At 32.6% G+C, this 13,782-nt stretch overlaps 1 protein-coding gene across 3 annotated transcripts in view; it reads right to left on the bottom strand.

The window, feature by feature from the left end:
• Positions 1 to 13,782, bottom strand: part of LOC149072431 (uncharacterized) — a 44,983-nt gene that overhangs the window by 30,158 nt on the left and 1,043 nt on the right. For all 3 annotated transcript variants that reach the window (XM_089247040.1, XM_089247039.1, XM_089247041.1), the window contains exons 2-3: positions 12,161 to 12,839; positions 5,542 to 5,843 (exon numbers count right to left, since the gene is read on the bottom strand). In XM_089247040.1, the coding sequence (XP_089103166.1) occupies positions 5,542 to 5,843; positions 12,161 to 12,624 (766 nt within the window). In that variant the 5' untranslated portion in view covers positions 12,625 to 12,839. The remainder of the gene's footprint in view (positions 1 to 5,541; positions 5,844 to 12,160; positions 12,840 to 13,782) is intronic.

The following is a 13,782-nucleotide window of genomic DNA, read 5'->3' on the forward strand; positions in this document are numbered from 1 at the left end:
CATTCAAGTATTACGTCAGCATCGCTGGGGAGGGGTTTTGGATTTGCTAACTTTTGATGACAAGGGGGGAGGGGGGTTTAAAGGTTGCTTACGTCATCAACCACCCTTTTCCGAAGATATGAAATATTCTAAGCTGCTGACAAAATTTTGCTGGGAGGGGGTCAGTGTTTTGCTGACAAGGGGGGGGAGGGGGTCAAAAATGGCTGAAAATCTGCTTACGTAATACTTGAATGGCCCCTTAGTTATTTTCAACATTATCAATCAGGAAGCTATTTGGCAAAAACTGTCATAAAAACTAAGTAAAAATACAAAATGTGTTTAATGAAGCATAAGCATAATCAATAAAGGTCAGCAATGATTTATGATAAACCATATATACTTGTGTATAAGTGAACCCCCCCCCCCCCCCTCTTGAGGACCAACAAAACCATAATGCGGGTCAACTTTTTTTCTGCAAAAACTGGCCCGCATATAAGTTAACCCCCCTCCCATTTCGGAACAGATTTTTTAACAAAACAACTCTGCTTTTCGAATATATATATGTTACTGCCAAAACCCAAAATTGGCCACTTTGCGAAGTGACCAGTCCAGTTGACCCGGCCAATGTACAAAATTCGGGCTTACATCAAATTTTAGCCGGCCACTATATATTGATCTATATGATTTGGGGTGATCACCACATTAGTGTATTTTTCGTGATAATTATGCCATTTATAATTAGCCATAGCTACGCATAATAATTATGATTAGCTATGGCGACCTTAACGATCAAAGGAATCTGAATATCAATATCTTAATGATACATATATAAGGATCAACATATAGGGGCCATCGTAAGCCCAAATTTCGGACACTAGTTAGGGCAATAGGGCAACTAGGCTGGCCACTTTGCGAAGTGGTAAATTTCAGGCTATGTGTAAAATTTAACTCAAAAGGTAAATTTTCTTTCACTTAATATCCATAAGGTGATCAAAAGTAACAAAAAAAAGGAACCAGAACCAGAATAAAAAGTTTTTGGAGATGTCTGGCCCTTTTGCGGGCCATTAATTAGGGCTGGGGCCCGCCGCGTCCCCCTGATGAAATTGAAAAAGGAAAAAATTCAATAATTCTTTGGAAAGCATGAAGGATTTAGTTTGCACAAAAAGACAGGATTTTATTAAATAACAAGATTTTATCAGAATAGTTACATTTATTGCCAACAGATGGCGATAAAGTAAAAATATTTTCATTGTGTTATCTATCGACAGCAACTATTTTGTCACATGAAATTTATCAATAGTGAAAAATATCAGGTTTTTTTTGTGGGAAACCGTTACGATACGTGCGTACAATGAATGTTATACAAATATGTCAGTTTTAGACTAATGTTTTTTTCAAAGTTTTTGAAAAATATCCAAATTATTTTCTTTGGTTTATTCAATTTGTTTTTCTTCTTTGCTTAAGCTAGTGGTAGGCTAACTATGGCCTGTGGGACAGATGCGGCCGCTTAGAGACTATCCGGTCTGCCGTAGATTTCATAATAATAGTATAGAAGTTTTTAATTTCAGTGTTTTCAAAAAATTCTTTCAAAGGGTTGTTCAATTTTTTGCATGTAGAAAATATAGTCGTTAAAATTTAAATAGAAATTGACTTAAAAACCTTTGCATATATGCAAAAAAAATTTTACATAATATAAATTTAGCTAGGGTTAAGGATTGGAAGGTTTGACACATGGCAGTTTTTGATGGTTTAAACTGTCACATGAAAAACCCTCAGTCAAACACCTTTGTCAAAAACCTCAAACATTGCTTTTCAATATAAAAATTCCCATTAAAAATACACACATTGATTGCATGCAATGTTTAAAGTGACTATGTTATACAAAGTATAAATATTTAATATGATTGTCAAATAATTGTCTACTCTCTACAGAATTATTCTAGACAATATATGTTTTTTTTTATAAAATATACAATTTGAATAAAGCATAACAAACACTGGAAGGAAAACTATGGAATGGTATGACATTCTCTGATTCAAGATGGTTCTTGACCTTCCAAAATTTCTTCAACTGCTTATATATGTGCTTCGATATAAACCATCTGTTGTACTCTTTTTACAACAGATAAGTGTTTAAAAAAGTTTAATACATCATATATGTAATGTTGATTTCTGTTATTAAATTATCTAGATAATCACTGATACTTAAAACGATACTCTTATTGTGCATAACATTGAAATATATCTAGCGAACAAAATACTAAATTGTAGGACTAAAATGCCATTTAATTTGGCAATGCTAGCTTGTACATGATGCTTAAGAAACTCCTGTTACTTATCCTTAGTCAGACTTATTCTTACTGCTAGTAAATATGATATGATATGGTATATTTACTAGCATTTATAATGCAATGGTTTTTCAATTGAAGCTGTATTTAAATGTGCAAAGCAAATGCTTTGGGTATCAAGTCCTGTCAGCTCTGCTTTGGTTGAAAATACTCTTTAAAACTGTGAATTTATACACCCTGAGCTAAGAAATTTTTAGGTGAAAATAAATGAGTTTAATTAGTGTATTAACAGATGCTGCATGAGAATTTTTATATGGAATAAAATTTGGGCAGATCAGAAAATGTAAATTATCAAAATAGATTTTTCTCATTAATTATAATTCTAAATATAAAACCCTTTAATATGCATAAAAGTGTTTTGTTAATTAACATATCTATCAGATTAAAAACTATTTGACAACACTGACAATAAGTTTTTGACTGTTTTAATACTATTAAATATAATAGTTTCTGAAGTCTAAAACCTAACTCTGATGCCCTATCATACATATTTTGAATAAGCAGCTCTATTCTGCTTAGCAAATTGAACACAAATAATCAGTAGCTTAGATAAAATGAACCACAAAATTATATTTTATATGTTCTGGACTCTCATGTTGAAAAATACAAAATTATAAATTATAATTAATATTTTGTTTTAATTATTGTAAGAAATTAATGTTTAAAAATAAAACATTGTAATATGCAAAAAAATGTAAGTTTTTCCTCATTATATACCTATTGCATTCAAAACTATTGAAAAGCAATCATTTCGGTTTTCGACAGTTTTGATGGTTTAAACAAGTTTTTGACACTTGTCATGTCAAAAACCCAACCCTGGCCAGGTTGAGCATGAATTTCTTTTGTATCTGAACAGACGTATTGAAAATAGAGCTTCAATATGCAAATTATCTAATTAATTAGAATAAAAAAATTACAAAAAACATTTGTGAAAATTGACTAGTGGAATCTTGGAATGAAATTTTGTTTTGGCACCTGCTCCCCCCCCCCCCCCCAGAACATTTGACCACAAGCTGCCACTGCTCATTCATGAATTTGCTAAAGATGGAGCATCAGCAAGTAGCCCAAGGTCAGAAAACGTGAGTTTTTGGCTATCGTATATAGCTGTAAGTAACTAAGATATTTTATGTGAGGAAAAAATTATATTTAGTCCACTTTTATACAATTTAAAAAAACCACTTGGTTTAAACCAAACAACCCTGGTTCGAACTTCATGAAACACAAGGGAAACAGTTATTTTCACATTTTAGAAACATTACATTTACTTTACAACCACATTACTTTTACTTTTCTTCCACAAATTTGTTTAAAAAAACTTTGGATAAGATAGAAATGAAAATTATACACACTATAAAATTGGGTTTTTCAACAGAATTATTCAACGAACTGTGCTCACAAGTTAATTGGATAATCTATTTTTTTTAGTACAGTGTACATCATTAGTCAAATATACAGGGCCACGAAAAAGTTATTAGTTCAACTAATCAAAAATTCTGATTTTTGAGAAAAAAGTTAGTTAAAATACAGTTTTATATATACACACAAGTATTAGGACAAATTATTCCAATGCAATCTAATATATAGGTGATTCTCATGAAATTGGCCTAAATTGTGTCCCTGACAGTTTACATCCAATATATTTGACACAGAATTGTCTTTTTTTTCGTCACTTTCTATTTATATTCATTTCTTAAAAGTGGTCATACTTCTTTTAATTTTTTTCACCAATAGTTTCTTAAAATTTTCTCGAACAAATTTTTCATTTGTTAAGGAAATGTCCTTTTCTCCTGGCTGTCCCCAGCTCATTTTTCAAATTTGAAAGTAACTTTCTAAAAGCAAAAATATATTTTTTCAATAATATATATATTTTTAGAAGTAGTATACTTTCATAGTTCATCTATTCTTATAATTTTAAATATTTTTTATCAATAGTTTATAGCCAAATGAAAATTTTCCCCAGCTGTTTCTCCCCCCCACTCATGACATTTGGAAAACATCGGTTCAAATCCTACAACACCAGTTTCATTTATTAGTAGGTAAAGAAGTGTCCCTAAAAATATTTGTGGATTTTTTGGTTGACTTTTGTTTTTGTCCAATTTCATGAAAATGGCCCATATATGTCAGTACATAGACGTACATAGAATTTTCTCAAGGGAGTTTCAATTTTTTCTTCTTCTTTCTGCAAAATAACACTAATCTCGGCTTCAGGGGGGGGGGGTTAGAACCTCAAAACCCCCCTCCTTTTGTGTACGCCAATGCATCAGTATATACATTAAAATGGTGAAAACTCAAGTCTGTTTCAGTTTTAATAACTTATGAACTGTTGGTTTATAGAAAAGCATATTTTAAATTATAAACAGTATCTATACATATAATGTGCCCATTTCAAGTAGACCTGTCATTTTTTACTAGTGACTATATATGTACTGAGGTACAAAAGTTTATTTTTTCTAGTCTCCACCCTCTTCTCCACCTTCCAATTAAAAGGTTTCTACCTTTCCTGAGCCAAAAAAAAATTCATGCCTCTTAGAGTAATATTAGCCAGATATATTTGAATTCAAAAATTGCTGAAAATGATAAATGCATATATCCAGGGGCTTGTTTTAAGCTTTCACTCATTTTCAGTGATTTTGGATTCAATTATGTCAGCTAATATTGCACTTAGAAACTATCTAATTGAAAAGTAGAAGACGGGAGGACTATATAAAAAATATTGAATTTGGTATCTCAATAAATATATGAATCTTAATAAAATGAATGACACATCTAAAATAAGCACGTTATTTCAGTAATTTTTTAATTGAAAGCATGTTTCTATAATTAACAGTTCATGAGTTATTTGAGCTGAAACAGACAAGTTTTCTGTCTGTATATATCAATCGACTATATCGCTGTTGGTGGGGGCAGGGACATTGCCTCTTATGATCCTCTGTATCTCCATCCATGCTAGGCAGTCAATTTCAATAATGCTCATTGCAGTTAATTCAATTTTAATGCATTCAATTTTTCATCTTCTTATCTAATAATCATGTACATACATGTAGCATGTATTGTGTTATTAACAAAACAGAATTAGACGAAGGTATCCGATTTTGCACCACCAAATTAGTTGCACTGTTGATTAAATAATATAAGGTAAGAAATTAAAATAACACTGAGGAAAAAAAGTTTATTCTAGGTTTCACAGAACAAAAACAATTGTACATGAACTTACCTTTCTTTACAGCAGGGGGTGGAACAGGAGGCGAATCCACTTTTTTAATGCAATGTAATGACAAAGGGTTGGAGCTGCTCTGAAATGTTGCCATAGCAATAATCTTCCTCCTGTGATTGCACAATTTCGTAGGATCAGTCCATGAAAAGTCACTGACGTCCCAAGACTTTGTTGCAACTGAAGGATTAAAATTAAACACCTTACTAATGATTAGAGGGCATTCTAAACCACATTTACATGTTCCTTCAGTCTGGAGGTACATGGCAATGTCTTGAAGAGAGTGGAGATGAACATCAGTTGGGCTGAAAAATTGAAAAAAATGTTTCCATCAGATACGGCTTATGTCATATCAATCAATATAGTTGCACCTGAATTCCATAATGAAGTCAAAAACCAAAAAAGAGTAAAAGATAAAAATATTATTTTACTGAGATGGAGTGTGCTATTTGAATGAAATCCTAATAAAAGCATCAGATAAGAGAGATTATAAAATAAGACACCCTTAATAAAATTGAGCCTAAGCAATTAAAAAGTGAACTTTCCATCAAAATTAACCATAAAACATTAATTTTAACATCTCTGTTTTGCAGTGTTCCCCAGTCATTTCTTTTAGTGGATTAACCCTCCCACAATGTGGCAATTTTAGTTATTGACCCAGCTAGAATCCCACCATTAAATTGACAAATCATTATTTGTGTATGAACTTTAACAATACTAAATGCACGACCTTTTCACCCTTATATTTCTTCCTACCCATGCAGCTGCAAAAAACTCTCAAGAGAACATAAGAACCAGGCACTGATTCAGAAAGGGCAATTGCCACTACCAATAGCTGAATAATATGCAGTCTATCTCATTAAATAACAGGATGATACAATAAACCTATACAATAAGTCACCTCTCTCGACACATCATATTGAATCTACGCCAGACTAAAACATGTAAAAAGTTATTACACTGTGCCTCTGGATTTTACCGATAAGTTTGTATGGTTATGAGAAGAAAAAAGGTGGAATACATCAACAAACACTGACAGGTCATTTTGATTAATACCCCCTCCCCCACTTTACCAGGAATGAATACCTTGTTCCTAACTTGCTTAATCTACACCTTATAACTATTTCACTTGCTTTATTTGTTTACTAATACTCATTATATATATTATTCAAAAGTACACATACACATTTACTCAATTCTAACTTTTAATAGCTATGTTTAGTTGAACATCTGCATGGATAGATGAATGACAGAACAATGGAAATAAACATGTACATTCTAAAGCAGTGGTTTCCTTAACTGGGACAGTGCAGCTGCAAAACTTCCTATGATAAAAATTATTGTGTGTGTGATTCCACACATAATAATCATTCAAACAGGTTTGATCAGGAATTTGATTTGAAGTTCACTGGAAGGGTGCAACCTAGTAAAAACGTTAAGTAGTACTGGTCTAAAACAGTCTCCCATTTTATGCTCTGAGTTTTTCTATGGTTTCACAGTATCAGAAATTGAATTTTTTATGGCGTTGTAACAGAAATGACTATACTGGAGAAATATTGGTGTTTGGGTTCTGTGGAGTGGTAAAACTATTGAGGGTTCATACAGACCTGCCCAATTTCGAATGGCAACATTCTATAATTTTTCCCCAATGCCTCTCATGGAGAGGTTCATATGTGCTAACCCCTTAGTAATGGGACTTTCTGTGGTCACCTTGTTACAGTTACTTTTATCCTATAGGGTAACTGTGTGTCAAAAAAGATTGACAATTTGAACATGTTTTAGTACAGAAGATGACCTTTTATTGACCTGGACAATTAGGCCCACACAAAAGGTTAAAAGAACAATAAATCATACAAAGTAGATAATAGGTGAATTTTTTAATATTTTAATGTTTAAATTTTAAGTTGTTAAAGTGATCACAAATTTGAGAAAAAATTGTTGTTGCTCCTCGCACACAGCAACAGCCCTGAACTTTTAAAAGGGAATGTACTAGGCATATGCAGAAGGAAAGGTTTTATTCATCTTTAGGGCCATCTGAAGAGTATCATGGGCCCCAGACCAACTAATTTTTCTGAGGCACTACCAGGCAAATTCTCAAAAATTACAACCAGATCTCATTTTTGTGAGACCCCCCCCCCCTTCTCTTGAGGCCCCTGGAACGTGCCTTAAGATGGCACTGTTCATCTGTTATCTGAGATATGTGTTGCTGTTTTATAATAGTTGTAATATTATAGTAGGGAAAGAATGCTATTTGCCTTCCTAGTTTACCATATTTCCTATGATGATTACACAAGTTATTTCTTTTGGCCTGTCTCATGCCGCTTTCAAGATTACAGTCAATCTCACTGATAATATTCCCACTTGGAACATTTTCCTGCTTAATCAACTTATTTTCGTGGTCCGAAAACTCTAATTCTTCTCAAGATTTCCCGTTCAACACGTTTTCCCGCTCATTTTTTTTTTTTTTTTGGATTTTTTTTAAAAACGTTGTAAGCAAGATTCCACTGTATTATTCAATTATCACATTTCTCGGTATTGGCTACCAGGGCTTGACAAATTCCAGACACCAGGTCACCACTGCGACTAGAAAATCGGAATTGGCACCTAAAATTTTCTGTCTCTGATTGCTAAATAAAATTGGAGTGTCGTTGTGGTGGTCGAGTGGTCATAGTGACGGACTCTCATCACGAGGTCCAAGGTTCAAACCCCACAGGTGCTGCAGTGGTGGTCAGCTGAAGTTGGTTTTCTGTGGTTCCCAACTTTGAGATGTGAATACGAGCCTATCTCCCCATTCAAAAGTCTTGCCACAGAGAGCAACACGCTTATAACAGTACAAATATTCACACACAATCACTACACTTAACTCAAGAGATGACAGCACTGAAAATTCGAAATACAACACTAGATATGCAGTCAGACTGTTAGGTACCTACACACACACTTCCGACACAACTCAATCAGTAGTAAATTGCCCATAGCAATAGCTCATAGTTGTGCTCAGTTTGAATGAATGCTAAATTGGAGTCTATGAACAACAGAAAATTTTCTGATTTCGTGACAGTGTTTCTCTCAACATAAGAAGGGAAGACCCAGAAAAGTAAAAAACATTATTTAGAACCATTTTCCTTTATAACAAAATCATGCTTTGCTCCAAAGAAATTGGGCTCGTGTCTAATTTTTTTATTTATTTTTTCGATTTACCTAGCCCTGTTGGCCATGCTATAATTATTTTCACAAGTCTATTATGTAAACAAGGGGATTAAGACAGGGTTTGATAAGCCCCAGATTGTCATGACGACTAGAGAATCTGTATCTCACCTAAAATTTTCAATAAATCATTGGTTAATTGGAGTCTATGGATAACACAAAATTGTCTGATTTTATGACAGTTTTTCGAAAAAGTATCCTTTGTTTGAAGATATAAAGTCCTGGAAAATTTGAATGAACATTTAGGAATGTTTATCTTGAGCAAAAACCATTCTTGACTGTTAAGAAATGTGGCTGGCGCCTAAATTTTTCTACGGTTTGTCAAGCCCTGAATCAAGATGATATGCTGATATATGCAACATAGTTATTGTCTACATTCAGATGGAAGTCGTCAATTGACAAATCACAATGAGATTTTGTCAATTTCAACTTCTGAATTATGAAAAATTGTAAAAATTATTTTGAAGATTTTTTAACTCCTACAGTAGCTTTACTGATGTTTGGATAACTGGTGCTTGGTTCAAAACTATTCATATCATGAAATAATTGGAAATTCTAATCAACTGCAGTAGTCCTCCAAAAACCTTTTTGTGGACTTGGTGACTTTTGCTCAAACGCTGTTATGTTTTACCCTGTATAAGTGTAGCAAGCGTTCAATGCTTTGTTTCTTCTATTTTGAACTCAATATCATATATCTTTACAGTGTAGTACTGTATCATGTTTATAATTTTATTTAATAAATTAACTTAGTTTCTATAAGCAGGAGCAGCTCTTGGGTCATGTGACCCATGTGGCTGCACAGGAAACCGCTCAGAGAGATGCTAAATCTGAGTTGAACGGGCAGGGAAAAAACTTAATTGACTACACAAAAAATGTTGGTGGAACCAAAAAAAGGAACAGCATGGGTAGAGATTTTTCTTGAGCCACTCCTGTCTATAAGTAGCTTACTCTTGAATGTACGTAGCTTGTCTGATCAATGGAGAAAACAAAATTACAGTTTTGACAATGCCTTGCACTTTGTGAACATCAGAGGTTAAACAATCAGGTAGGGTTGGCAGGTTTTTGACAAATTCACCATGGTTTAAACTGTCATGTCAAAAACCTTAAATAGGCTTTTGAATATAAAAATTCATATTAAATGACTGCATGTATTGTTTAAATTGACTATGTTATACAAAGAATAAATACTTAATATGATTGTCAATTTTCTATTCTCTGCAGAATTAATTTGGACATGTTTATTTTATTTTTTTTAATACAAAATATACAATTTTTTAATAGAGCATAGCATAAAAGCTGAAGGAAAAACTATGAAACTATCTGATATTCCTCAATTCAAGATGAGATTCTTATCTTCAAAAGTTTCTTAAACTGCTTATATATGTGTATTGATATAAACCACCTGCTGTACTCTATTCATAACAGATAGGTGTTTAAAAAGTTCTTTTATGCCAAAAATGTAATGCTGATTTCTGTTATTATTAAATTTTCTAAATAATCAGTGACACTTAAAACGATACCCTTATTATGCATAATATAGAATATAGCGAAGAATTAAAATACTAAATTGTAGGACTAAAATGTACTTCAATTTAACAGCTTTGATTGCATATGATGCTTAAGAAAAGCTCCTATAACTTATTCTAAGTGAAAAGTAAGAATGACAACATTGACTGTTTTAATTAGAGATGTCAGGTGAGAATACGCTCGGAGAACAAGAATATTCTGAGAATATTCTCTTGGATGTAAAAATTGGAGAATAATCGAAAATATTCATCTTTTTTAAATAATTTAAATTTTTTTACTAATTTTATTTATATTGTGAAATAAAAATCAGTTTTCATTGCCCAAAACATTTACAACAAAACAATTTTTGATATAATCACCCCCAATGACAACTTTTAGTTCGAGAATATGCTCAGAATATTCTCCAGGTCATGATGAGAGGTTTTGAAAGTTTGGTTATAAAAAGATTTTAGAAACCTTTAGATTAAAACCTTAAAAAATTATTTTAAAATTAGATAAATTTTCAGAAATAAGTTCACAACAAAATAAATCAAATCAAAGTTTATTTATAAAAGAAGCTATTCTTATATAATCACCTTCATTCTAAGATACAGAACTGTTGTTTCCTTCAATGCACATACACTTTAAATTCTGTATCACTCACATTTCTTAAATAGTTGTGCAATTCAGCCATGTTGGTTTAATTTTCTTACTTTCAAACTTTAATATTGTGGTTTACAAACTTCAATATACCCATCTTCTTGACGGGAAGAGAGATGGGGACAGAATATTCTGTCCCCGTCCCCGTCTCTCTTCTCTCAAAGGACTATTATAAATTACTAGAGAATATTCTTATCAAAAATAATTATTATTCTCAACTTATTTATCAAGATTATTTATTATAATACATGTTATTACATATATTCTTGATAATACTCTCTGGAAGGATTTCGGTAACCGAAAAATATTCTCATCGAGGAGAATATTCTCTGGGGAGGACTATTAATAACAACTTCAGAATTATTTTCTATAAGAGTATTCCCCAGTAATTTATGATGTAGTCCTACCAGAGAATATTCTCCTCGATGAGAATATTCTCTGAAAGATTATTCTCAAGAATTTTACATCTCTAGTTTTAATACTGCATAAGTTTCTAAGGTCAAAACCTAACACTGTGATCCAAGGCCATAACTAAGGGGGCACGGGGTCAACTGCTCCGGGCAGCAAAATTTAAGGGGCAGCAATTTTAGGTGGGGGGGGGGAACTAAGATCATAAAATTTTTATCAAATTTTAAAGTTGTGGGGCTGGCAAAATCATGTTTGCCCCGGGCGGCAAAAATCCTAGTTACGGCCCTACTGTGATCTCCTATCGCATATTTTGAATAAACCGCTCCAATTTGCTTAGTAAATTGAACAAAAATAATCAGTAGTTTAAATAAAATGGACCATAAAATTATATATCTGTTCTAGGCTATCTGTCGAAAACTTTAAAATTGCAAATTATAATTAATATTTTGTTTTTATTGTAATAATTTAGTTTAAAACTAAAATGTAATATACGAAGAGTAAGTTACTTATATTATTAACCTATTGTGTTCAAAATATCCAAAAACATCTAGTTAGGTTTTTGACAGTTCAATCGTTTCTGACAGTTTAAACCAGTTTTGATGCAACCCAATCCTGTAAACAGGCATATGTGGTTTTAGAGATCAACCATTATACATAATGACAACTGAAGTTTTCATGATTCTTATAATGTGGGCAGTTTGTGTAACAAGATTTAGCGCTACATAATATGTAGTCTGTTGATTGAGTCAAGTGTATGTGAAAATATAATACGATTTTCAATAATATTTACATTCAAATCTCTATAAAAAAATTCCAACAGAATATTATAATTATATCAAACCTCATGTATATAACTTTTCCATTCACAATTATTCTCTTCCAGCCAAATGGCACCATCACAGGATTAGATCCACTTCGTTCTGCAATTGATGATTCCATCGCGATTTTCTCATCAGCAACATTTTCACCAGAACGAAGCTTCTCAACAGGGCATGTAACACCAGAGCCCGATACCGAACTGCTTCCCGCAATCGGTGTAGTCAATGGAATGCTCATAGTTTCATTAACATGAGCAGATGATAGGCACAATGTTGGAGCCAAAACCGTTGTACCTGAACTGGGAGGAAAAGGAACACCACCTGGAATTTTACTGACATGGCAGTTCACCCAATCTGAGCACAATGTTGTTTTCGACGAACTTGCATCACTAACACCGGGTGGTCTAGCTTCAGAACACTGAACTATATGACCAGCTCTAGATAGAACAATAGAGCCGGTGCCGACCTCTTCACTGAATGATGCCATTTCTTCTTGTTTTAGCTTCTTTTGACACAACTTCTCATCGAAGCTAATAAAATAGCTTGATCAGGTCATGTTGAAAACCTCCATCGAGTCTTGTTTCACCATCAGATTAATCATCTGATGTTGAGAACAGTCTACAGGTAGACGGTTCATGCTCACAGCTTGTCTGGGTAAACAAACCACTTCTGCTACATCTTCATTTCGATGAGAAAATTCATCTGTAAAAGAAAATGTAAAATAAGAATCTTTCATTTATTCATTTGTGTAGCTTAGGTAATAACATAATTATACATAACACTTTGTTCTTTTATCGTGAAATAAGAAATGGCTTACTACTAGAATATAGCTAAATCTTAGTTGAATCTGGATCAGTCGAATATGTACAGGTTGAAGAAAAACTTCAATTAATATTTTCTTGGTGTTCATGTCCCAGTTAACCTGATTTAGATACTGGATTTATTGCATTGTCTTTCTGAGAAATTAACTACCTTCATGCAGGAGATTCTGAGAATTTGATTGTAGACTTATTCATCATACTTGAAGTCCTGAATTGTATCCAAAAAATGATAAAAGAATCTTTGCTCACATTGTGTCCTGTACTTTCTAATCTCAAAACATATCTTCCATATCTTTTGAATTCAACTACAGCTAGAAGTTATTTACATATAATTTTCAAGTTTTACTCAAAATCAAACGCTTTAACACTATCTACCTAAAAACTAAAAATACTTAAGTTCACTTTCTCCACACACACAGTTATTAAAAAATATTAATCTTACTTAAAAAGGTTTGAAAGTTCTACCTGGTGCACTAAGATTTGATGGGGTAAAAAAAATTGGTCCGACACTAGACGCACATATACAAACTCTGCAAAGGCATACAGATATATTCTGTATACACTGAAGGTGACTTTTCATTCAAAACTGATGATTTCTATTTTGTTATATGTTTATTCTTGACACAAGTGACCCCTGAATTAAAGTTGCTTACAAACTTTTCACATTTGCTCAAGCTTTTTTTCAAGTGGATCATCTAATATTTTGTCTTTTTAAGTTTTCTCTAAACCAAACTTATATTTTTATGTCATTTTTTAATCCAAACAATGATATATATAATTTCCCTCACCACCTTCTATAATACCTACAATAAACTGGCATTATG

Source organism: Pholcus phalangioides, unplaced genomic scaffold, assembly GCF_987345545.1.
Source record: "Pholcus phalangioides strain wild (caught in Gottingen) unplaced genomic scaffold, Ppha-v1.0 ptg000017l_1, whole genome shotgun sequence".
NCBI lineage: Eukaryota > Metazoa > Arthropoda > Arachnida > Araneae > Pholcidae > Pholcus > Pholcus phalangioides.